At 40.9% G+C, this 25,881-nt stretch overlaps 1 protein-coding gene across 1 annotated transcript in view; it reads left to right on the top strand.

The window, feature by feature from the left end:
• LOC126121660 (lachesin-like) overlaps positions 1 to 25,881 on the top strand; it is a 1,053,745-nt gene that overhangs the window by 906,856 nt on the left and 121,008 nt on the right. The window contains exon 4 of the mRNA XM_049915085.1: positions 8,751 to 8,854. Coding sequence (XP_049771042.1) covers positions 8,751 to 8,854 — 104 coding nt within the window. The remainder of the gene's footprint in view (positions 1 to 8,750; positions 8,855 to 25,881) is intronic.

Genomic DNA, 25,881 nt, shown 5'->3' with positions numbered 1-25,881 from the left:
ACAAATTTCACCTCTTTATCTGCAGTAGTTAAGCAGTAAATGTTTCTTATACATTGAAAAACGAAAATTGCGAGATATGAAAAAGATTTATCTCATAAACAAGTTCCTTAATATTGGCCACATCCGTACATTTGTTTTCCTTGGCCTCCCTTTTCTTCTAGTCTGATCCTTTGTCGTGCCCTTTTGGCAATATCCTTCACTGACATTTCAGAATTACCAATAAACATTTTGTCAGTCTTCTTCAATACGTTTTCAGTGAGGCATCCTGCATCAAATGCAGTTCTTCCATTGTTACCACCAATGAACACCGGACAACCATCAAATGAGGCATCTTTAACAATCGCAATTGTGCAAAATGTTGTCTATGGGCATCTCTTCCAAATGAGTTTATAAAATCTTTCGTTCGGGTTTTGTGTTCCACTATGCATACATTTCATTAATAAATCTGGCTGAGATAAAATTTGAAAGGTTTGCTTTATAACATTTAAGACTTCGCCAGATGCTTATCTGACGTCATTATACAGTAAAACAAGTCCAGAGTCGTGGAGAAAAGTGAGCATGAGACTGCGCATTGGCTGAAAAAAGATGGCTTTTACATCATTTGGAGCAAGAACTAAACTCTGAAAATTCTAAACAGTACTTCTAACACGCTACAGATATGCTGGCAAAAGACATTTCAACAGTTTTGACCGATTTTACGCAATTTTCCCTTGAGGTAGGCAACACAGTTTACATCATCTACACCTGGAGTGGATTATGTAAGTTGGATTGCCTATCTTAAGGTACATGTGATATTTTCTGGGTCGTTTTATTTTAGCCGCTCTGTAGCTATAATTATCGCCTTAAAAAACTGAAGACCGAGCGATGTGGCGCAGTGGTTAGCACACTGGACTCACATTATGGAGGATGACGGCTTAAAACGGCGTCCGGCCATCCTGATTTAGGTTTTGCGTTATTTACTGAACTCCCTTCAGGCAAATGCCAGGATGGTCCTTTGAAAGTGGACGGCCGACGTCCTACCCCATCCTTTCCTAATCCGATGAGACTGATGACAACACTGTTTGGTCCCCTCCCCCAAATCAACCAACCAACCAACCAAAAATTGAAGCTGTGTCCATGAAACCTGTTGACGATGTCAGTCCTCTTCTACGTATTCATCCTTCAATGTGGCACATTTTTCACGACGATTGATAACTTGACAGATATCTTTATTTTTGAAGTCTGTATTTTATATACTCAAGAGACGTTCTACCTCGAAAACTACCTCATTCGGGAAATACCTGCCATACAATGATACCTTCATTCAAGGCCGTCGGGATGTAGGGGCGAGGGAAAATTTTAAAGCCCAAAAAATAAGCTCAGCCAGGGCGTTGTAGTGGATAAACACAGTCTCTTTGACAGCTTCCTCCGACCCTTCGTCTTGACTGCCTTCTGCAACATGTGATGGTTTTCCCCTTACGAACATAATCTGTTAACACCACATCATGGCAGTCCCCCACTCCCCCGCCTCCCCGACCCCCAAAAGAAAAAAAAAATGTATTGGAAAATATTGGAAACCGATACCTGACTGATTATAATTTGCCTGCTATAGCTTCGATTGTGATACAGCCATCTTCCAGCATCAGAGCCTCATCTTTGCCTGTGATTCATGGTTTTCCACAGACTGACTGTCTGCCACTGCATTTGCACTGTTTTCACAACTCCAGAAGCGCATGCGCCATATGAACAATGCATCATTTTCAAATAACAGTTATGAAAACCTTCTCTAGCTGCACAGGAAGAATATCAAATCGGCCATAGTATAAACCTTGCGTTACACCAGTCACTTAAATGAAAAACTGGCAACGAAATCAATAAATGTGAAAACAGATTATGTGACCTCCACATGTGTTCATCGCTGTCAGCCGTCTCTCTGGGTTGTAGGAGTTACAGAACAGAAAATATGAGATCTGGAATAAATTTCAAGTAGTAATAACGAACACGCCGTTCACAAACACCAGAAGAGGAGGAGGTATCCTTGGAAATGACTAGTAGACATGGGATGATCCCAGCAGGATAAAAATCATGGCCAGACCCAGATTCTGAAATCAAATATTGGATTGTATGGCGTACCCAGAATAAGAAATGGACGGAGAACATTTTAGTAATGATGAAGAACAGACTGAAGTTTAATAGTCCAGAAGAATTCATGTGGGAAATGTGGGATATTGAAGTACTTAGGACACAACAGAAGTTCTCTAAGGCTGTAGACACTTCGATAATGAATACCAAAGCATGCAGTCCAGTTGAAAGGAATGGACATCTATAAACAGAGTAGTCACGGAAGTTGGGTAGACATAGATACAGGGAAGGTAACTGCGAAGAAATTTTATGTAATTGAAGAAATACTTTAACTGATCGATGAAATTAGGTACACAAATGTTCAGGGAAAGTAAAAAAAAATGCAGCATTATAAGTCAGTTGTGCATGAAATTAAGAGGAAGCGTAGAGAAGCCATGGCAAAGAATCATCAGCAACACGTTGAGGAAATCTAAAAGGAAATGGTCACATGAGGATTGACCCAGAATACGGAAAAGTCAGTCTGTTGCTCGGGATCTAGTGGCTAACCTTACTGCCTCTGGATCGTGGGGTCTGGGTTCGATTCCCGGCTGGCTTGGGGATTTTCTCTGCCCCGGGGGTGGGTGTTTGTGAGGTCCTCATCATTTCATTATCGTCATCATCATTCGTGATTACATAAAAATTGGACTGTGTGAAAATTGGGACTTTGTACGGGCGCTGATGAGTGTACAGTTGAGTGCCTCACAAATCAAACATATGGAAAAGTTAATATAAACTTCGATGAATTTGAAAGAAAGGGGCTATCGGAATTCCACTGTTAAGCACAGAGCAGAGAGCGGATAGGTGAAGAAATAACAATTAAAACATCTGTGACGGGGAGAAGAAGAGCTTGGAGTCGATATGGACGACGCAGGGGATCCAACATTAGAATTTAACAGAGGTCGAATAAGGAAACAAGGGATAGATAATATTGCTGCGAAATTTGTAAAGTCATATAGGAGACAGGAGGTATACCATCAGACTTTCGGAAGAGTATCATCCACGCAAATCCAAAGATAGCAAAAGGTCTTTAGGAAAGTTAGAGGCACCAGGAAGGCAGTTCTGACGTTGCGCCTGGGAGTGAAAAATCCAAGACACGTTCACAGGATTCGCCAACTTAAAAAAGTGTTATACACCGAAAACTGTTGCAAGACGTTCAAGTTCTCAAGGAAAGTATATGTTAGCTATTGGGTAAAACAGATAATATACAATACATGGAAGAACCAAGAGATAAAAATAAGACTGTAACACCAACAACGAAGTGCTTGTATAAAATATGTGTAAGACAGTTTAATATTTTTGTGGGATCTGAAATTTAAAAACCTCCTTGACACCAGCCTGATTTAGCTTCACTGATCAGGATAGTAAACACATGCGTATGTTAAGGGAATTTTTATTCACAAAGCAGGTTTATCACATTCACACAGTTCATTACTGTTCTGTCCTGATTAAATTGAGCTTAACTTAAATTCCATAAGGCAGTCAAGCAATTTCGAAGTCTCGGTGCGACGAAAATTGTTAGTCGATCTCCAGAAAACATTTGCAATAATTATTAGCTTTCGGTGATCACATGGGGAAGACCGGAGATCTGCTGGTAAGGCCGTGTTAGCCCATTTATTGAAAGTAATAAACTGGATATCTTGAGCGTATAAAACGGCAGGTTCGTTCAGTGTAAATCAGACGTTCCCCACTGATCCCGTGCAACACAGCGTAGTAAGCAGACACTGTCAATAATAATCAGTTAAATAATACGCGAACACACTTACTTTACTTTACTTTAGTTTAGTATTAAATTCCTTCTCATACAGAATCTCATCACGATGGCGACTAGCTCAACAATATATACATATACATCTTCGTTCTATACGGCTAATAGGCAAGATCTGAATCATTCTTTTCATAAGAGAAAACAAAGATTGCAAAGAAGCTATTCCATGGAGTAAATGCACGCTCCGAGGAATAATAGGGTTTGAAACTACTTTGCACTGATAATCATCGTATATTAAAGTTTAGGAATCGGTAAGATAAGAAGAGATATTTCGAGATATGTACTGAGTTATATAATTTATAAAATTTCTGAAAATATCGCGGAGAGACCGCTGCAAGAGACATTACAACAGGAATGCACTCTTTCAACGTTATTGTTCAATCTGTACATCGAAGAAACAAGTATGGACACGAAAGAAAAGTTCAAGAGTGAGATTAAAATTCATTTTGAAGCATGTCAGTGATAAGATTCGCCGACGACATGGCTACTATCAGGGAACGTGAATAAAAATTCTTCTTACAAGGAAACCGAAGGAAGTCGAAGGTGACGAGGAGCAGTTGAAATAAGTTTAGTGAGAAGTTTAACATCAGCTATCGTGAGAGAAAAATAGCCCACGACGAATTAAGCAAAGAGGGGAAAAAAGCTACTAGCATCAAACATAGGCCATAATTTGAGGAATAAATTTCTGCGACTGTACGTTTGAACTACAGCACTGTATCGTAGTTCGTCATGGATTGTGTAAAAAGAGTAAAGAAGAAAATGGAGGTATCTGAGATGTGCTGCACAAGAACCGTGAACATTACGTGGACTGTTAAGTGATGAAGAGCTGCTCCGTGGAATCGCCGAAGAAAGGAACATGTGGAAAATTTTGAGAAGATGGGGCAGAATGATTCGACGTGTGTTAATACACGAAGAAGTAACTTCCATTGCACTATGGTAAAATTTGTAGAGGAAGGCAGAGACTGAAATACATTCAACGAATTACTAAAGACGTAGGGTACAAGTGCTACTGTGAGTTGAGGTGAAGAGGTTGGTACAAGACACAAACTGAATGCCACCAGCGTTAAACGAGTCGGAACATCAATGGAATAAAATTGAAAAAAATGCTTTTTGTGGTTACTGTACTACCAAGAAGCGACGGAATAATCCAGTAACACGTTTTTCTCAGTTAAACGACTAGAATATAAATACTGATGCCTGATAACGTGGGTTATCAAACGCCTCCTGAGAAAAAGAAAAACAGCAGACCAAAGGAATGTATGGAGGACAGTTGAAAGCTACAAATCTTTCTTTCAATATATTGAGGACTGAGTATGAGCAATCTACACAGTGGCCTATAAACATGCCTCTTACTCTCCACAAACCGAACTGAACCTAATGAAAAGTACCTTTATTATATAATAACAAGTAATCTTTTGCAAGCCTTGTGAGTGAATTTTCATTGCACGGGTGTAGAAACAGATAATACTAATGAGTTGGCTCCGTTTCCAGCAAAGCCGAGAACCGTGGACGTCGAACAGCAGGGCGGAGAGCTAGCTGTGATGAAACACCACCGAAATAATTTCTCCGAGAATTCGCTGAATGTCGACGTGCGTTTCGCGTTTTCTGTTTTCAAAGGTTAATAAAAGTTTGTAAGATATAGCGGAAACCAAAAAAGGGGAGTTCTTTCATTTAAACATTAATTTACTGAAATGGAGTCCATTTTTTATTTCCTTTACCTTATTCAGAAAAGGGACGGATCTGCCGAAAAGTATCATACCGCAGTTTGGAAGAATTTCGCAGAAATAATGAAATTCTTTTGAAATATGCTACGGAGTTCTGGTGACTGATTTCCACGAAAGCGAATGAAAGGTCACTGCGTGTCCTGTTTTCAAGCGGAGTGTTGTTTTTAAAGCCTAGTACGATCGTCCATGGAGGGATCACAGATAGGACGAGATTGCATTTATGTCCAGCTGACACTAAATGTTTGCAACATTTTCCGGCATTGCATCCTCAAAAAATCTTCAAAATAAGCGTTTATCAGACGTTAACATGCCGAACAGTGCACAGAAACTAAGTGAAGCAGTCCACGTGTTCAGGCGCGGGATTGCAGCTTGTAACTTAATAAACTGCGCTTTGGAAAACTCCAAGAGCATTCCAGAAATCCACAAATGAAAGTGCATCTTCAAGAACAGTTAAATGTCCAATCGGAGATAAAAAAATCTCAAGAGTGTAGTTAAATATCGAACAGGAAAATGTTCAACGCGATTTCTTCCCTTTTAATCTAGCGGCGGACATAAAACGCTGCTGCAACTATCAGTAAAACATAATCATTGATTTAAGTTTATGTAAAACCAGAAACTGATAAATTTAACCGGAAACTGATAAATTTAGCTTATAATAAATTAATTTGTGTAAAATTTTATAAAAACTCAACTCTGGAAACATATGTGTAGTAACGAACAGCAGAAGCATGTAAGACCACAGTTTTGCATAACCACTGCGTAATATCAACATACAGTGCTGTCCTTCAAATTTGCAACTCTGTGACGACGCCATGCAACAAAAGTGAAACTGGGGTGTAGTAAATGCTTGGATATGCAAATGTTTAGCATTTCCGTGCAGTCGCACGTGTAACGCCATCTGTACTCTCTATACATGGTTATGCAGCTGCACCTGCCGACGCCACTTGCAGTTCTATATCTGGCCTTCAAGAACTACGTACCAGATTTTCATATTCTCTCGTTTGCTGTGCGCAAATTGATAGTCCTATAGAAAAAATATGAAAAGGTCATTTTGTAGGAAATTTTCATGTAGTTAAATTTTGTACTAGGATACGATATCGCTAGAGGCCAATGTTTCCGAGTTATTAAAGAAAAACTTACAATAGTCCAAGCGCAGCTCCATCCTCACACTCATCCCTCACTAGTCAGGATTTTTAATATGTTATACGTTGCACTCCATCCTGTCACCGTACAAAGATTTCCGACTATACGAACTGCTCCCGATTTACGACGTATCTGGGGCCTATTGATTGGGCTATTACGCAGCATAGTCGACTAGTAATTTAAGAGTGCCAATGAGAGAAATGAAAGAAAAAAGCATATCGGATGGACCCGGCTGTCTGTATAAAACAGTAAAAGGCAGTGTCAAGTGTGACAGAATTCTGTACGTTAATCTACAGAAAATCCGTGGGTGACAGTTTGTGAAAGGGTTGCTGATCCTATGCATCGAGAGGTAAGCTTTGTATAATATGTTAATGACAAAAATTAATACACACATATATCTTTTACTTAACTTGGACTAGTTCATTTACACTTCACATTAGAGTGTATTACGAAAATTGGAAAAGTTATGGATAATAAGCTAAATACAAATTTAGAGAATTTCGTTTGATGTAATCTGATTCTACCAGATTGATGGATAGTCAAGAGGGGAGTGCTACTAACAGCAGTGATGTTGTGATACATCAGGAGACAAGCTGTGCTGCGAAACAAGTGGTTCTGGATCGGTCGCTCCGCTTGATACCACCAACAATTGTGAGGTTGTGTTAGTTTATACTTCTGTTCTTCCTTTACTAGCTGTGTTCAAGCTGAACAGCTGACCATTAAAATGTCTGAACTAGCTGCATGGCTGTCCACTAAGGGTACAACGGGGTGGAGATCTCTTCTGAACAGAACGTTCCAAGGCGTCACAGATACGCTCAATAGTGTTCATATATGTGAAGTTTAGTGGCCAGCGGAAGTGTTTAAGCTCAGAAAAGTGTTGTAACAATTCTGGACGTGTGGAGTGTGGCATTGTCCTACTATAATTGCCCAAGTCTGTCGGAATGCACAATGGACATGAATGAATGCAGGTGTTCAGACGGGATGCTCACGTACGTGTCACCAGTAAGAGTCGTATCTAGACGTATTAGGGGTCCTATACCACTCCGACTGGACACGGCCCAGAGCCTCCACCAGCTTGAACAGTCCCCTGCTGACAAGCAGCGTCCATTGATTCATGAGGTTTTCCTACACTTCCATCAACTCGATACAATGTGAAACGAGACTCGTCCGACCAGGCAACATGTTTCCAGTCATCAACAGTCTAGTGTCTGTGTTGACGGGCCCAGGGGAGGCGTAAAGCCTTGTGTCGTGCAGTCATCAAGTGTATAGCAGTGGGCCTTCGTTAAATGATGATGTTTCGTTGAATGGTTCGCACGCTGACACTTGTTGATGGCCCAGCATTGAAATTGCAGCAATTTGCGGAAGGGTTGCACTTCTGTAACGTTCAACGATTCACTCCAGTCGGTCCCGTTCTTGTAGGCCTTTTTCCAGCCGCAGCGATGACGGGGCTTTGATGTTTTACCGGGTTTCTGATATTCATGGTACACTCGCAAAGTGGCCACGCCCGAAAATCCCCAATTCATCGCTACCTCGGAGATGCTGTGTCCCATCGCTCGTGCGCCGACTATAACACGACGTTCAAAGTCCCTCAAATCTTGATAAGCTGCCATTGTAGCAGCAGTAAGCAATTTAACAACTGCGCCACACACTTGTTGTCTTATATGGGCGTTGCCGACCTCGGCGCCGTTTTCTGCCAGTTTACATAGCTCTGTATTTGAATACGTAGGCTTATACCAGTTTCTTTTGCGCTTCAGTGTATGTTCGTGCGTTTCAGACATCGGTTACGGCGAATGAACTGTGAAATGTACTACGCTGACTTACCTCCTCACCCATGTACCATACACGTTTGGGCTCTAATGACCACGGGACATTAACACCTAATTTTCCTTCCTACACGCCAGTTTACTGTCTGGAATCAAGAGAAGACTTCATGAAACGATGTTGTCGAGATATTCTGTACTTTTACAATACGGAACATATTGATTATTGTATGCATGTGTACGATATGCTTGTTTCAGAGTCGCTGTATCCGCGGTTTGCTGAGCCCATCCCGAACGTGACCGTGACGGTGGGCGGCACCGCTGTCATGGCTTGCGTCGTGGACAACCTCAGGGGCTACAAGGTAAGCGCACAGTGTTTACCCGTAGGTCAGCGTAAGCATGTTTTGTGGTCTTCAGGTTGGAGTCTTGTTTGATGCTACTCTGTACTGTGCAAGTCTAAATCTGCTTCCTAACTCCATTTCAACCTGCATTCTATACTTGGCCTCCCTGTATAAATTTTACGCACCACGCTCCGCTCCAAAACGTAACAGGTGATCCCTTGACGTCTCAGAATATGCCCTATCAACCTCTCCCTTCTTCTAGTCAGGTTGTTGCCACAAATTTCTTTCCTCTCCAATTCCATTCATTACCTCCGCATTAGTTACGTGATCTACGGAACTAATATTTAGCATTCTTCAGTAGGACTACATTTCGAAAGCTTCTGCTCTCTTCTTGTTTAAAATATTTATCGTTCATGTTTCATCTCCATAGACGAGTACACTCCATAATACAGGGTTTTTATAAGTGAACATCGGGGTTTTAACGCTTTATAATATAATTTATATTAAACTTACAGTTATAAATAATATCTCAGATGAAAGAGCAACTCAGACAGTTTACCAAGAACCTTATAAATGTTTACTGTGAGCACCATTTGTCACACGGCACACATCAAGTCAAAACTGTACCCAAGCGCTGGATAGGCCGCAAGGGCCTAGTGACGGGGCTCGCCTTGCATGGCCTCCACGTTCACCAGACCTAACGCCATGCGATTTTTTCCTTTGGGGCTTCATCAAGAATGGTGTGTACGTGCCTCCGTTACCAGCAGACCTACCTCAATTAAGAATCCAGATTAAAGCAGCTGTGGCTACAATCACTGAAGACAAACTTATCAACGTTTGGGAAGAACTCGGCTATAGACTTGATATGTGCCGTGTGACAAATGGTGCTCACATTGAACATTTGTAAAGTTCTTCGTAAAACTATTTGAGTTGCTCTTTCATTTGACATATCATTTATAACTGTAAGTTTAATGTAATTAATATTATAAAGCGTTAAAACCCCGATATTCATTTATAAACACTTTGTACTTTCAGAAGAGACTAGTTGACACTTAAATTTATATCATACTAGTAACCCCATATTTAGTATTTACGGTCAGACGGCTTGTGTGGTTTCGCGTATTTTATTTGCGGGACATTGCGTGGAGTTACGAATAAGTTTCAGAGAATAATGTTAAGTATCATAGTATCATTACTTTCAGATAACTAACACGATGTAAACAGCCCACAACAGGACAGTTGTACGGCTGAATGTTTCGTGTTCCATACTGAATTGGCTTTTGGAGTGACATCTCATGGCATGCAGAGGATCGCATTCGCATCTAAGTTTGACTCAAGGAAGACCGAAAACTGATGGCTGAGTCATCTGCAACACTCTTGAAAGAACTTTATGATGAATTAAAACTATGCCATTGTTACCTAGCCGACTGGTGCCATAACCCAATAGAGCAGCAGAGCCTCGATAACGCAGAAAAAAGGGCCAAATTTGCATCTGGCGTCGGGGTCTAATTTTAGCTCCACTGTTTGTCGTATGATGAATGAAACGTTTACAAATGTTATAACACTTTTTAATGTGCTGTATAATATATGTGGAACAAGAACTCTAGATCTTAATAGGCTGTAATAACTTCACGAAGCAAAGATGCTGAAGTACTTTATCGGAAAACATTTTATTTGTAGCACAAAAAACAAAACTTTACGTATTTTGGATTCGTGTTGGTTTCTCTCAAGCACCTGTTCTAAAACGACTGGAGGGAAAGCACCGGTAAAAATATTTGATTATTTCAAATTGTAAGTCTCACATCACAGTCTGATTATGAGGTGGTTATCTTTTCGTTATTGGTCATACACGTAACGATATTTCGAAGCTGAATAATTCAGTGGCCCATTGTTCGAAAATAGCAGTCAATCAAGAGCGCGAACTGCGATTAGTAAAGTACTTTTGAAGCACAGCTTTGTACGGCAGTGAAACAAAGACTTTGGGAAAACCAAAACAGAAGGGAATCGAAGCATTTGAGATGTAGTGCTACAGACGGATGTTGAAAATTAGATGGACTGATGAGGTAAGGAATGAGAAGGTTCTGCGTAGAGTCGGAGAGGAAAGGAACATAAGGAAAACATTGACAAGCAGAAGGGACATAACGATAGGACATATGTTAAGACATGAGGGAATGACTTCCATGGTACTATATGGAGCTGTAGTGGCCAAAAACTGTAGAGGAATACAGAGACTGGAATACATCCAGCAAATAATTGAGGACGTAGGTTGGAAGTGCTACTCTGAGATGAAGATGAGGATGATGTTTGGTTTGTGAGCTGCTCAACTGCTCGGTTATCAGAGCCCATACAAATTCCCAATCTTTGCTCACTCCAACCTCGCCACTTCTATGAATGATGATGAAATGATGAGGACAACACAAACACTCAGTCATCTCGCGGCAGGGAAAATCCCCGACCCCGCCGGCTGAGATGAAAAGTTAGGCACAGGAGAGGAATTTGTGGCGGGCCGCACAAACCAGTCAAAAGACTAATGACCAAGAAAATTAAAATAAAATAAAAATGTTAGCGACACAAGAATTTACAGTATAAAGTGACCCTGATAAGATTCATCTTTCAGTTTCCAGCCACTACGTTGACAGAAGCTTTTGATATTAGAGCCCATTAACATCTACAGTCGTTGTTCCACATACCTTACACAGTACAGTAAAAAAATTATAACATTTGTAAAAGTTTAATTCCTTTTTTGACCAACAGTGGAGCAAAAATTAGTCCACGACACCAGATGCGAGTTTTTTTCCGGTTTACTGCGTCATCGAGGCTCTGCTGCTCTATTGGGTTATGGCAGCAGTGCGCTAGATGACAATGGTATCGTTTAACAATTTACGTTTGATTCATTATAATTCAGACATTTCCTGGAAATGGAAAAAGAAAACATTGACACCGGTGTGTCAGACCCACCATACTTGCTCCGGACACTGCGAGAGGGCTGTACAAGCAATGAGAAACCAACACGAATCCAAAATACGTAAAGTTTTGTTTTTTGTGCTACAAATAAAATGTTTTCCGATAAAGTACTTCAGCATCTTTGCTTCGTGAAGTTATTACAGCCTATTAAGATCTAGAGTTCTTGTTCCACATATATTATACAGCACATTAAAAAGTGTTATAACATTTGTAAACGTTTCATCCATCATACGACAAACAGTGGAGCTAAAATTAGACCCCGACGCCAGATGCAAATTTGGCCCTTTTTTCTGCGTTATCGAGGCTCTGCTGCTCTATTGGGTTATGGCACCAGTCGGCTAGGTAACAATGGCATAGTTTTAATTCATCATAAAGTTCTTTCAAGAGTGTTTCAGATGACTCAGCCATCGGTTTTCGGTCTTCCTTGAGTCAAACTTAGATGCGAATGCGATCCTCTGCATGCCATGAGATGTCACTCCAAAAGCCAATTCAGTATGGAACACGAAACATTCAGCCGTACAACTGTCCTGTTGTGGGCTGTTTACATCGTGTTAGTTATCTGAAAGTAATGATACTATGATACTTAACATTATTCTCTGAAACTTATTCGTAACTCCACGCAATGTCCCGCAAATAAAATACGCGAAACCACACAAGCCGTCTGACCGTAAATACTAAATATGGGGTTACTAGTATGATATAAATTTAAGTGTCAACAAGTCTCTTCTGAAAGTACAAAGTGTTTATAAATGAATATCGGGGTTTTAACGCTTTACAATATTAATTACATTAAACTTACAGTTATAAATGATATGTCAAATGAAAGAGCAACTCAAATAGTTTTACGAAGAACTTTACAAATGTTCAATGTGAGCACCAGTTGATAAGTTTGTCTTCAGTGATTGTAGCCACAGCTGCTTTAATCTGGATTCTTAATTGAGGTAGGTCTGCTGGTAACGGAGGCACGTACACACCATTCTTGATGAAGCCCCAAAGGAAAAAATCGCATGGCGTTAGGTCTGGTGAACGTGGAGGCCATGCAAGGCAAGCCCCGTCACTAGGTCCTTGCGGCCTATCCAGCGCTTGGGTACAGTTTTGACTTGATGTGTGCCGTGTGACAAATGGTGCTCACAGTAAACATTTATAAGGTTTTTGGTAAACTGTCTGAGTTGCTCTTTCATCTGAGATATTATTTATAACTGTAAGTTTCCATGAGTACAACGTCCAAACAAAAAATTCAGATATCTGTTAGTGGATAAAAATGTGGGTTGTGTCCACTCTTCCGCTTTATGACGGCTTGAACTCATTAGTCGACACTTTCAGTGAAGTGTCTGGAAGTTTGTGGAGGATTGGAAGTAAATTTTCCTCAAGAGCCAAAAGTAGAGGAGCTACTGATGTTGGGTTCTGAAGCGAAGTTGACATTCTAACTCACTCCAAAGGTGTACGATTCGTTAAGGTCGGAACTCTGGGCAGGCCAGGTTATTTCAGGAACGTTATTGTCCACAAACCATTGTCTCACAGAAGCTGCTTTGTGACAAGGTGCATTGTTATGATGACACAATCATCGAATGTTCTTTTGTTGTACGCAGAACACAATGCTATAAAAAGGGTTCATATTCTGCCTCATTTAGCGCAATAAGGGGACCACAACCTAACCGCAGGAAGCACCCGCATGCCGTAACACCACGTCTTCCGTATTTCACTGCTGGCGCTACACACCAAAGCGGGCAAAATTCTCCAGGCATCCGCCAAAAACAAACCCTTCCGTCGAATTGCCACAGGGTATAGCGTGATTCATCACACCAGATCATTCGTTTCCAGTCATCCACTGTCCAGTGGCGTCGCTTCTTACAGTGGCTTAGCACTGACAACAGAAATGTGTGGCTGATGAGAGCTGGTCGAAAATTCACTGCATTCTTAGCAACTCCCTACGTGCAGTCATTGTGCTAGCTGGACTACTACTATCCCCTTGTCAAATTACTTCCGCTCATTTCATGCGACTTTTTACAACCGCCCTACGCAGTTCTCGACGGTCTTCGTCCGTCAGTAAAGGAAGTCTGCCCGATCTAGATTGTTCCTTCCCGTGTCCTCTTCACAGTCACATCAGCAACACTTAACTTAGGAAATTTTAGAATGGCTAAAATGTGACCGATGAATTTGTTACTCAGGTGGAAACTAATGACTAGTCGACGTGCGAAGTCACTCAGCTATGTCTGCCGAACCAACAACTGTTACTGCTTCTCTACTCACAACACAATATATCCCGCCTCCATTTACACTGGCGGGTCCGCCTCTCGTGACATCTGGTGACCAATTTTTCATTACATAGGACTGTACAGATATATATGATCAGATAGTGTAATAACGAATTTTCCTCTCCTGTTGACGTATATGAACTGAGCAGCAAATATCTTCTTTTTAATGGGTACCACAGCCATAAGTGCATTAAACGAATGCGGTATTTTGCCTCTTAGGCTGTATTTATTGAGATTTCTGTTCGTTCCACAACTAGTTCGGTTTTTATGCGGCTATCGAGTGTTTAGGTAGAAAAAGTTACAATACAAAAAATGCCGGTGAATTCACATCATTTGTTTTGGTTTACAAATTCTACTGCTCTTATTTTGGTGCTCAGAAAGCTAAATGATAGTCAAAGGAAAGTTTGAGAAGAGGTGCCATCTTCACTGCAAGCTCTTTTAAATTTTGAGTCCAATACTAGATTCCCCATCTCTTCCCTATCGACTCCTGTTTCTTCTTCTATCACGTCATCAGGCAAGTCCTCCAAATCACAGAGTTCTTCAGTGCGTTCTTTCCACCTATTCGCTCACTCCTCTGCACCTTGCACTTTTAATGTTACTTATAATGTTGCTTATAATTTCACTGGAAGCTGTTTTGATTTCTCTGTATGCTGAGTCGATTCTTCCGATAGTATTTTTTTTTCGATTTATTCACATTTTCATGTAACCATTTGCCTTAGCTTCCCTGTACTTTCTAATTGTTTCGTTCAAAAGTGACTTATTTCTTTATTCTTGAATTTCCCAGAACATTTTTGTACTTCCTTTTTTCGTCGATCATCTGAAGTATTTCATCTGTTATCGAAGGTTTCTTCACAGTTGCCTTCCTTTGGCCTTTCCAACTTCTGTGATAGTCCTTTTTTGAGGTATCCATTCCTCTTCAATTGAACTGCCTATTGAGCTATTCCTTTCCGCAGTGTCTATAGCCTCAGAGAACTTTAAGTTTATGTCTCCATTCCACAGTATTTCCGTATCAAACTTCTACGAGCACTGGCTCTCCCTGATTAATTTCTGAAACTTCAAGCAACTCTTCATCATTACTACTTTGTGACCTGTGTTACAGCGGGTAAGATTGATTGTTTGGGCCAACGACAGTGAAGTCGGAGTGAGTTTAATTTTGTAGGTTTACTCCTCACTGTGTAACAGATGTTTTATCCATTTTCTCCACATTCGTTTGTAAGGAAGCCGATACCCTTACACACACACACACACACACACACACACACACACACACACACACACACACAATATTTGAGCAGCTTTGTCTTCAGACAGTACAGAGATTCCCATTACCAAAGAAGTAACTCCAGTCGTGTCCCAGAGAAGAGTTTGGAGCCACTGCTGTACATGTTGTATATTAATGACTCTCCTACCAAGATAACATACTGCGTCCTCCCTGCCAGTAAATCCTTACGTCAAACACAGACTTCATTTGGTTCCCCATATGGTTCTAGTTCCATTACCAAACGTTGGTTTTGTACCGAGTCAAATGTTTCTTTGAATCAAGAGCTCTTCTCGGAATCAAGAGCTACTGCATCTTCCCGACTGCCTTGATCCGTGACTTTCTCGACGTCATGTGCAGCTGGGTTTGACATGACCGACGTTTTCGAAATTCTTGTTGTTACTGTTAATGGTGGAGTAGTAGTTATATGTGCGTACAATGAGGATAAATGATTCTGCATACAAAGTTCGTATACAGGGTGATCAAAAAGTCAGTATAAATTTGAAAACTGAATAAATCACGGAATAGTGTAGATAGAGAGGTACAAATTGACACACATGCTTTGAATGACATGGGGTTTTATTAGAACCAAAAAAATACAAAAGTTCACAAAATGTCCAACTGATGGCGCTTCATCTGATCAGAATAGCAAGAATTAGCATAACAAAGTAAGATAAAGCAAAGATGATGTTGTTTACAGGAAATGCTCAATTTGTCCACCATCATTCCTCAACAATAGCTGTAGTCGAGGAATAATGTTGTGAACAGCACTGTAAAGCATGTCCGGAGTTATGGTGAGGTATTGGCATCGGATGTTATCTTTCAGCATCCCTAGAGATGTCGGTCGATCACGATACACTTTAGACTTCAGGTAACCCTAAAGCGAAAATCGCACGGACTGAGGTCTGGGGACCTGGGAGGCCAAGCATGACGAAAGTGACGGCTGAGCACACGATCATCACCAAACGACGCGCGCAAGAGATCTTTCACTCGTCTAGGAATTTTTTTGGTTCTAATTAAACCCCAAGTCATTCCAGGCATGTGTGTCAATTTTTACCTCTCTATCTGCATTATTCCGCGGTTTATTAAGTTTTCAAATTTATACTGACTTTTTAATCACCCGATATATCAATGGATTGTTGAGCGTAATAGTGTAGTGGCGAACTTCCTGTCACTAGTTTAGGTTGTTACTGTAAGATGTAAAGCGTTGATACGAACAGAAATTGTACTCTTATATTGTATTAATTCCTTCTAATAGATCTTTCTCGCGAAGTACTTTGTCAGCTTAGGATCCATCTGTGTAATTTTTACCCAAAAAAATTGGAACACCCTACCAGTTTCGCCTTGTAGCGTCCGTCGTCGATTTTTGGAATTCATGTAATGCATGATTAAAAGGACGGCGTAATGTTAGCGAAATCTTTTCTGTACCTGACGACAATCGCTATAGAATATACCTACAGCTCAAAATGCAGCAAGCCAGAATCAGGTCGAATGGAGAATTGTCGGCTCTACCGTATTGGAAACGTCACGGAACTAGATATTTCTTGAGATTACGGAAGATATTATAATTTCTTGTTATGAGACCATGGCTCCGAGGTGGCTGATCTCAAACTACGAGGTACGTTCCGAATCGTTCGACTGCTAGGATGGCAGCGTAGTTTCACTACTCGTATTGCAAAATATCTTCATTAATTAAATTTTTCGATATTAGATAAGTGTAATATTGTACGTAACACATATAAAGATTCTAAACATATCCTGAAGCGACCTTTCCAGCAACTTTCATTTCAAACGTTCAACTAAGTGCTCTCCTCATCCATATTTTTCCGACTTTCCCCATATTTCCTGCCATTACTTCTGAAGGGCTAGAGATTTCAGGTAGCTCTCAGTCAGTAATATCTCCTTTCACAACGAAATCGACACAGCAACCGCAGTTCAAATATGACAACCTTCATTATTCTCACAGACGTTTCAACTGGCTTTTGCACGAAGAAAGAGGAACAACGGTATCAGATGGTGTATTCGAGTACAGCACAACAAGCTACAGCACAACCAGAAGCTCATTATCGCGAAGGATTAATCTTTCTAGCAGACTGATCTTTACTTTTGAGAGAGTATCGACTTCTATCATAACTCTGAGGTAATGTTAGATATTAATTCGTACAAGTTCAGACGAGGCGTAACTATGAACCTTTCGTTTTGTATTGTTCGTGATATCACAGTTTTCAAGAAACTTTTTTCCTGCAATTTATAAATATATTTTTACATAAATAAAGTTAATAAGGCGACATTTTACATAGTTGCTTTTCAGCTGGTTTCATTCTATACTTAAATTTTTCTTGAAAGACCTGTAATTTACTTAAGGCCCACTGTTGCATTTTTGAACTTAAAGCAATTTTGGAATGATCATGGCTTTGATATGGAATCCAAGAAAATTACCAGTAAACATCAAAGTGAAAGTGATCTCATAAGACTGCATTATGTCTTAATATGCCCATGATATACAAACGCTTGGAAACCAAACGACAACTAGCAGCTACAGCGTGTCTACATCTGTAACAGCTTTTGTATGTCATGGACATGTGAAGATGTTAGAAAGGCAGTCTACGGAGATTACTTCTACTTGTTACGCATTGGTGATTTTCTTTCCGCGATGAATACTGACAGGACCAACCTAAGCTCACGTCTGTTTAATGTTTTCTACCGTGTTGACAAGTGTTGCCGCTCAGCACTGTAAATAGCATAAACGCTGAATTTGTAGCAACGGTGTAAAGTGCACCCAATGGCGGAAATTTCTTGTAAAAAGCAAAGTACTTGCATAAATAGTATCCTTTCATGACGGTTCATTTCAGTATCAGCATGAAAAATCTTTTATTTTCCTGTAATGATAATCTGAGATAGCTTTATTATTACGCATAGATATGTATGCGGAAAGAATTATTGGCAGATTCTGAACGGAAACAGTCAAAACAACTGCGAGAAAAATTTATTTTCTTCATTGGGTAGGAAGTAACAATTTTTCCATGTCAGAATGTTCCTTTGACAAATCGTGTTGTTGTTCACAAATCTTTTAAGAGTTGCTTCAACCTGTCAACAATGAGAATAAAGGATGTCTTATTCCGACTGGTTCTTTAAGAAGTTGAGCACGTAGAAACATAATCACGATTAGTCAGATGCGCAGAATTGTACAAGAACAGAAGCAAATGAACAACAAGCTTAAAATTTTATTCTAATACTACCTGAGTACCCGGTGTTGCCTGGGTATGTATTTATTCCATTCTTATATTAGTTCATTTCCTCCTCCTCCATCTTTCTGTCTATCTCCATCACGCCCCTCTCTGCCCCTTTCCTCCAGCCACCACTCTGTCCATCTCTCCCTCCCCTCTCTCTGTCAATTTGCTCCCCTCCCTTCCGTTCATCTGTCCCTTCCCGCTTTATCCATTTCCTCCCCTCCTTCTAATCCTCTTCCACGTTTCGTTGTCAATATCCTCCTCGTTCCCACTCTCCATCTCCTCCTACCCCCACTCTCTGTCCATCTCTTCCCCTGTCTCCCTGTTCATCTCCACCACTTTCTCCCCTCCCACTGTCCATCTTGTTTTTCTCAGTCAATTTCCTCCTCCCTCTCTGTTCACCCCTCTGTCCATCTCCTCACTCTCTGCCCATTTTCTCGTCCCCTATCTCTGTCCATCTTCTCCTCCGCCTGTCTGTGCCTATCTCCCCTTTCATCCTTGCTGCCAGTTCATGTCCTCGGCGTTCCCTCCTCTCCACGTTGTCACCCTCACACCCTCACCCCAGTAGCAGGCAGGTATTCTTACCCCCCCCCCCCCCAGCATATCATTCCACATTGTAAATAACAAGTGAACCAAATTTGATTGAAAACTTTCCAGGGGCTTGGATGAGCTTTTTATCCTCAAACATATGTGACTAAGTTCAACCGTATTTGAACACATATTTCACTTATAAGTCTAGCGGATTTTGCCCACGAGTTGCATTTTCAGGCAGCTCAATGTTCATTTCATCGTATCTCCTGAATTACGTGCATTGCAATGATATAATTTTTCACGTACATCCAGTGGTATAAGTACCTACAGCCTGAGAAACGTGATGTCAGTAGAATTAGTAGTAAAGAAGTAACAGACTAAAAAGTCGTACATGAAGTGGTAGTTTTCATCCATATAAGTGTTTTTGACGTCATTTCTCCTGAACTATATGTCTTACAGTGATCTATTTTTCTATGTACATTCAACGGCAGAGGTGGATATTGTCTGCGAAAAGTGTCGAGAATAGAGTTGGTAGCAATGAAGTAATAAATTTAAACGTCTTGCACGATGCGGTAGTTTCACACACATCTCAGTGTTTATGATATCATATCTCCTGAACCAAGTATCACACAATGATATAGTTTTCTGATACATTCAATGATATAAGGAAACACTGTCTGCAAATTTTGTCACGATTACAGTCAGTAGAAACGGAGTAATAAATTAAACCGTCTTGCTTCATGCGCTATTGTTACTGGAAGAACAGCTATAAACGTTTTTCCTTTCATAATTTTTTCGGGGTTTATCGCGAGAAAATTTTCGTGAAGGCTCGAAATTATGTGCAAAGATTTTTGCAAGCCCCTAAATGCTCTCATTCTCAAATATTGGCTGACGGTAGTATATGTACTCTCGTGTCATGGGCTACATTACTTTTTCACCCCCACCTCTTTCATTGATGGGTGGTTCATACCCCAACAGTGACTCTTCACAGACAGTAAATGATACGTCTGCAAAGTTTTCGTGAAATCGGTCCAGCGATGTAGCAAAAGATGTGGAACATAAATACGTACATACACACATACATACGTACATCCTTCCAGACGTGCCTTTGTGTGGATTATGCTGTCAGTCTGTTCTCCGTTAAAACAACCGCAGAATCTTGGAGTAGCGCTACAAATTATCAGATTTTTTAATCAGTCAACGACCTTCTCTGACACCTTTGGTAGCTGCGGTCGCTATCAAACTTATTGTGCTCGTTATGCAAGGATACACGATGGCCGAATCGCCTTTTTCAGCCCGCTGTAATTTATACTACGACTTGATTAAATTGCAAATCATCCTACAGGTCATGCATTTTTAAAGAGTGTTATTATTCTCGAGAGACGCTTTTATAATAGCCTGTAGAGAGCAACGGCACGCTCAATTGAATATTTATTGGGCTGATTTCCTGTACGTTAATTGTGCGAGACAAACGGTATTTTATGTTATTGTCACCGCTAGTGGAATGACCGGAACCAAAATATTTGTCTTTCATTAGCATTTTATAATCTTCGCTATGTGTATTTTACATCATCTCGGAATAAAGCAAGAGATTACATTGTGATTCTTAACTTTCCCAACCATATATATCTCACTCTAATTCATACGCTAACACTTCACTCTGTAGTCAAAACTTTCAGAATAATTACCTCATATCTTGAAGCAGAATTTTTTAATGTAGGTTAATTCTTACAGTATTCGCCACAGTGGAATAATAAAAATAAAAAAGGACGATAATGTAAAGTGTATCTTGAAAATCACGTGAACAGCCATCTGATGATGAACTTGCCAGTTCGAAACCGGTAACGACGCTATTTACCTAAATAAATAGCAGTATTAATAGTGGCTGCTTGCTGTTTTCTTCTCTGTAAGAATTACCATACATTAATTGTACACAGCCACGGTCTCACCATGACAGTTTTAGACAAAATAGAATTTTTTATTTTTGTCAAGATGTACTAGTGCGATATGGAAATGACACTACCTTTGATACAACTTTTTAGAAAGTTCCCGTTAAGGTCAAAATGAATTTAGGTTATCTGTATTAACAAGTTAAACTCTTTTGTAGTACGCATCTGTTATGAAAATGAAGCCCATATGAATTTGATAGGAATTATAGTACTTTCTTATCAGTATATCGAAGCTTGTGAGCATTTGTAGAGACCTTATTTTTGCTGTCCAACGTGCGTCCCTCTGTCTCTATATACTCGTAAAATTCCCAGGATCATGGGTCGTTCGACGCAGACTACTATGCCAAGTAATGTTCTTAACTCTTATGTAGGTTGGAAAGGTTTTGAACTACATTTATCTTATGAGAAATCGTTTGACTTGATCTGGAGCGATGCTGAACATACAAGGGGCCATCAAAACGGTTCCGTTTCAGGTCGTTGCTGCAGTATATATGGAACACAGCATGACTCCTAAGCGGCTATGTTAGCACCTACATTTACGCAAGTGACTAGTGCGGCATTTGAGTCTTTCTGACGTGCATGCGATAAATGTGGACCTTTAAACTATGGTGACATTATTACCAAATGTGTCCAAACAGGACCAACGTGCTGTTCATTTTTCCTTGGCTGCTGACGGATAAGCAGGGTTAGAAGTCCATGTGGGACTGAAGAATTTGCATACGGTCTCATGTCTGTCGAAAACCACCTCTGTGGAATAATGCGTCAAGTTGTGTGCTGGTCGCGATTCGACCCAAGAAGACAGTCGATTTGGGAAGCCAGTCTCATTTATTATGGACAACAGCAAGCGGGCGGTTGATGGTGCAATTAGGGCGGGCCGGCGTATTGCATTAGTGCGCTAGCATAGGATCTCAATATCAACTTCGGAAGCGTGCGACACAATATCCGGAGGAGCTAGGCTACCGTAAGGTCGGCAGCCAGTGGACACGCCGGGCTTTGAATGTCGAACAAAAAGCAAATTGGATGGCTGTTTGCCTGAGGCACCTGATGCGTTTCAATGTTGATGAGAAACATTCCTTGAGCGCATTGTTGCAGGCGACGAAAGCCAATGTCACCACTGACAGGGAGAGTCGCAAGCATCGACGATACAGTGCTGTCATCCACCACCGTCGTCCCAAGAAGTTAAAGAGCCAGTCATCTGCTGGAAGGTGATGCTCACTCTGTTTTTTGATTGGCAGGGCCCACTGCTTATTGATGTCAAGGAACGTGGTGTCTCCAACACTGGGAGCTGTAATTCGCAACGCTGGAGAAATTACGACGTTTAATTAAGCCGGAACGTCCCGGAAAACTGCAAGGGATGCTTCTGCTTCGTGATAACGCATGTCCCCCATATATCAAATGTCGTTATTCCAACTCAAGCAGGAGACACTGGTGCACCCGCCAAATAGTCCTACCCCCCTCCCCCCCCCCTGCGATTATCACGTTTACGGTCCCTTAAAAGAGGACTAGAATGGTTGAAGATTCTTGCTGGACGAGGACGTGCAGCTGGCAGTTATGGATTTCTTCATGCAGCAGGACACGATGTTTTACCAAACTGTTATATTCAACTTCGTGAGTAGGTGGTATGACTTCCTCATGCTCACTGCGATTTTGCCTGACTGGCATAGCGATTCTGGAACGTACGGCCTTCGACCGGAATCTTTTTTATCACTTCTTTTATAGACATTTTTGTCTTTTGAGTCATCGTCTTCTGACTGGTTTGATCAAGCCCACCACCACTTCCCCTCTTGTGCCAACCTCTTCATCTTAGACTAGCACTTGCAACTTACGTTCTCAATTATTTGTGAATGTATTCTAATGTCATCCTTTACAGTTTTTGCCCTCTTCGGCACCCTGTAGTTCCGTGGACGACATTCCCTGATGTCTTAACAGATGACCTACCATCCTGTCCCTTCTTTTTGTCCGTGTTTTCCACATATTCCTTTTCTCTCCGATTCTGCGCAGAACCTCCTCATTTCTTACCTTATCAGTCCACCTAATTTTCAACTTTTGCCTGTAGCGCCATATCTGAAATGCTTAGATTCTTTTCTGTTCCAGTTTTCGTAGAGTCCATGTTACAATAAAATACAATGCTGTGCTCCAAACGTACATTCTCTGAAAATACACCCTAAATTAATGCCTGTGTTTCATACTACTAGACTTCTGTTGGTCAGGAATGTCCTTTCTGCCAGTGGTAATCTGCTTTTGATGTCTTCCTTGCACCGTCCGTCATTGGTTATTTTGCTGCCTAGGTAGCAGAATTCCTTAGTTTCATCTACTTCGAGGCCGTTAATAGTGATGTTAAGTTTCACTCTCTTCTCATTTCTGATACGTCTCATTACTTTCGTCTTTCTTCGATTTACTCTCAGTCCATATTCTGTACTCATTAGACATCATTTTTAATCCGAGCATATCGTCTTGATCGCCCAATCTTATTATTCCCTCTTATAGGTATTGCTATTACTCGTCTCTGCCGATAGCTTGCCCCTATATTACTCAGAATTTCGAACATCTTGCACCATTCTACATCGCTGAATGCTTTTTCCAGGTCGACAAGTCCTGTGAACGTGTCATGATTTCCTTCAGTCTTGCTTGCATTATCAGCTGCAACGTCAGAATTGCCTCTCTGGTGCCTTTACCTTTCCTAAAGCCAAACTAATCGTCATCTAACACTCTCTCAATTTTATCTTCCGTTCTTCTGTACGTTATTCATGTAAGCAACCTGGACACATGAGCTGTTAAGTGCACTGTGCGATGATTCTCGTACTTGTCAGCTCTTGCAGTCTTCGGAATTTTGCGGATGATATTTTTCCGAAAATCAGATGGTATTTCGCCAGACTCATACATTCTACACACCAACGTTAATGGTCGTTTTGTTGTCAAAAAAATTATATATATATATATATATATATATATATATATATATATATATATATATATATACGAGGGCTGTTCAGAAAGTAAGCTCCGATTGATCGCGAAATGGAAACGACTATGATAATCCGATAAAGCTTTGCACAGATGTGTTGGGCAGTGTCTCTAGTATGACCCTAGATAGCATCACGTCACTCCTCTCATTTCTGAGCTCACAGTGATCGCGTAAAGTTGCCTAGAGAATAGTGTCTCCCGCCAAGTACGAGGACCTGGTGAGAAATTTCGCCTGAAGCTATACAGCCAACATTACATAACTGTCGTGCAGTTTCTTCTACAAGGCAATATTCTCAGCCGCATTCTGAAGGGGCAATGAAGATGCTCCTGCATCGTTTTCAATTGGAAATGTTTGACTACCCACAATACAGCCCGTAATTGACTCCCCCTGCGTTTCATTTCTGCTCACATCAACCGCTGGCTGTGAATACAACATTTTGGCACAGAAAACGAGCTGTAGGCCAGCGTAGAGAATTGGCGGAAAACACTGGCGGCTGTCTTTTATGTTGAGGGTATTGGAAAGTTGGTACAACGCCACGACAAATGTCTTAGTCAGAACGGCAACTACGTAGAGAAGTAGCTGGATGGTGTAGCTAACTGTTAAAAATAAAACATTTCTAATTTTCACTGTGGTTCCCATTTCGCGATCAATCGGACCTTACTTTCTGAACAGCCCTCGTATATATGATGGGAAGTTATCTCAGAGGGCGACAGACATGGGTTCCCAGGTAGATGCCAAGTTTCTTGAGTTCCGCAAGGCGTTTCATACAGTTCCCCACAGTCGTTTAATAAACAAAGTAAGAGCTTGTGGACTATCAGACCAATTGTGTGATTTGATTGAAGAGATCCTAGATAACAGGACGCAGCATGTTAGTCTCAATGGAAAGAAGTCTTCCGAAGTAAGAGTGATTTCAGGTGTGCCGCAGGGGAGTGTCGTAGGACCGTTGCTATTCACAATATACGTAAAAGACCTCGTGGATAACATCGGAAGTTCACTGACGCTTTTTTCGGGTGATGCTGTGGTACATCGAGAGGTTGTAACAATGGAAAATTGTACTGAAATGCAGGAGGATCTGCAACGAATTGACGCATGGTGCAGGGAATGGCAATTGAATCTGAATGTAGACAAGTGTAATGTGCTGAGAATACATAGAAAGAATGATCCTTTATCATTTAGCTACATTATAGCAGCTGAGCAATCGGAAGCAGTTTATTCCATAAATTATCTGGGAGTACGCATTATAAGTGATTTAAAATGGATGAACATATAAAATTAATCGTCGCTGAAGCAGATGCCAGACTGAGATTCATTGGAAGAATCCTAAGGAAATGCAGTCCGCAAACGAAGGAAGTGGGTTACAGTACACTTGTTCGCCCACTGCTTGAATACTGCTCACGGGTGTGGAATCCGACCAGGTAGGGTTCATAGAAGAGATAGAGAAGATCCAACGGAGAGCAGCGCGCCTCGTTACAGGATCATTTAGTAATTGCGAAAGCGTTAAGGAGATGATAGACGAACTCCAGTGTAAGACTCTGCAAGAGAGACGCTCAGTAGCTCGGTACGGGCTTTTGTTGAAGTTTCGAGAACATATCTTAACCGAGGTGTCAAGCAGTATATTACTCCCTCCTACGTATATCTCGCGAAGAGACCATGAGGATAAAATCAGAGAGATTAGCGCCCACACAGAGGCATACCTACAATCTTTCTTTCCACGAAAAATACGAGACTGAAATAGAAGGGAGAACCAATAGAGGTACTCTGGGTACATTCCGCCACAGACTATCAGGTGGCTTGCGGAGTATGGATGTAGATGTAGATGCAGATCCCTTCTGCCTTATTTGACCTTAGCTCTCTTGCATTCTAATTTTAACACTGGATCCCCTAGCTCTTCTAAAT

This window comes from Schistocerca cancellata, chromosome 1, assembly GCF_023864275.1.
Source record: "Schistocerca cancellata isolate TAMUIC-IGC-003103 chromosome 1, iqSchCanc2.1, whole genome shotgun sequence".
NCBI classification, from domain to species: domain Eukaryota; kingdom Metazoa; phylum Arthropoda; class Insecta; order Orthoptera; family Acrididae; genus Schistocerca; species Schistocerca cancellata.
Note: the sequence above shows the minus strand (reverse complement) of the source record. Positions and strands in the feature narration are given on the sequence as shown.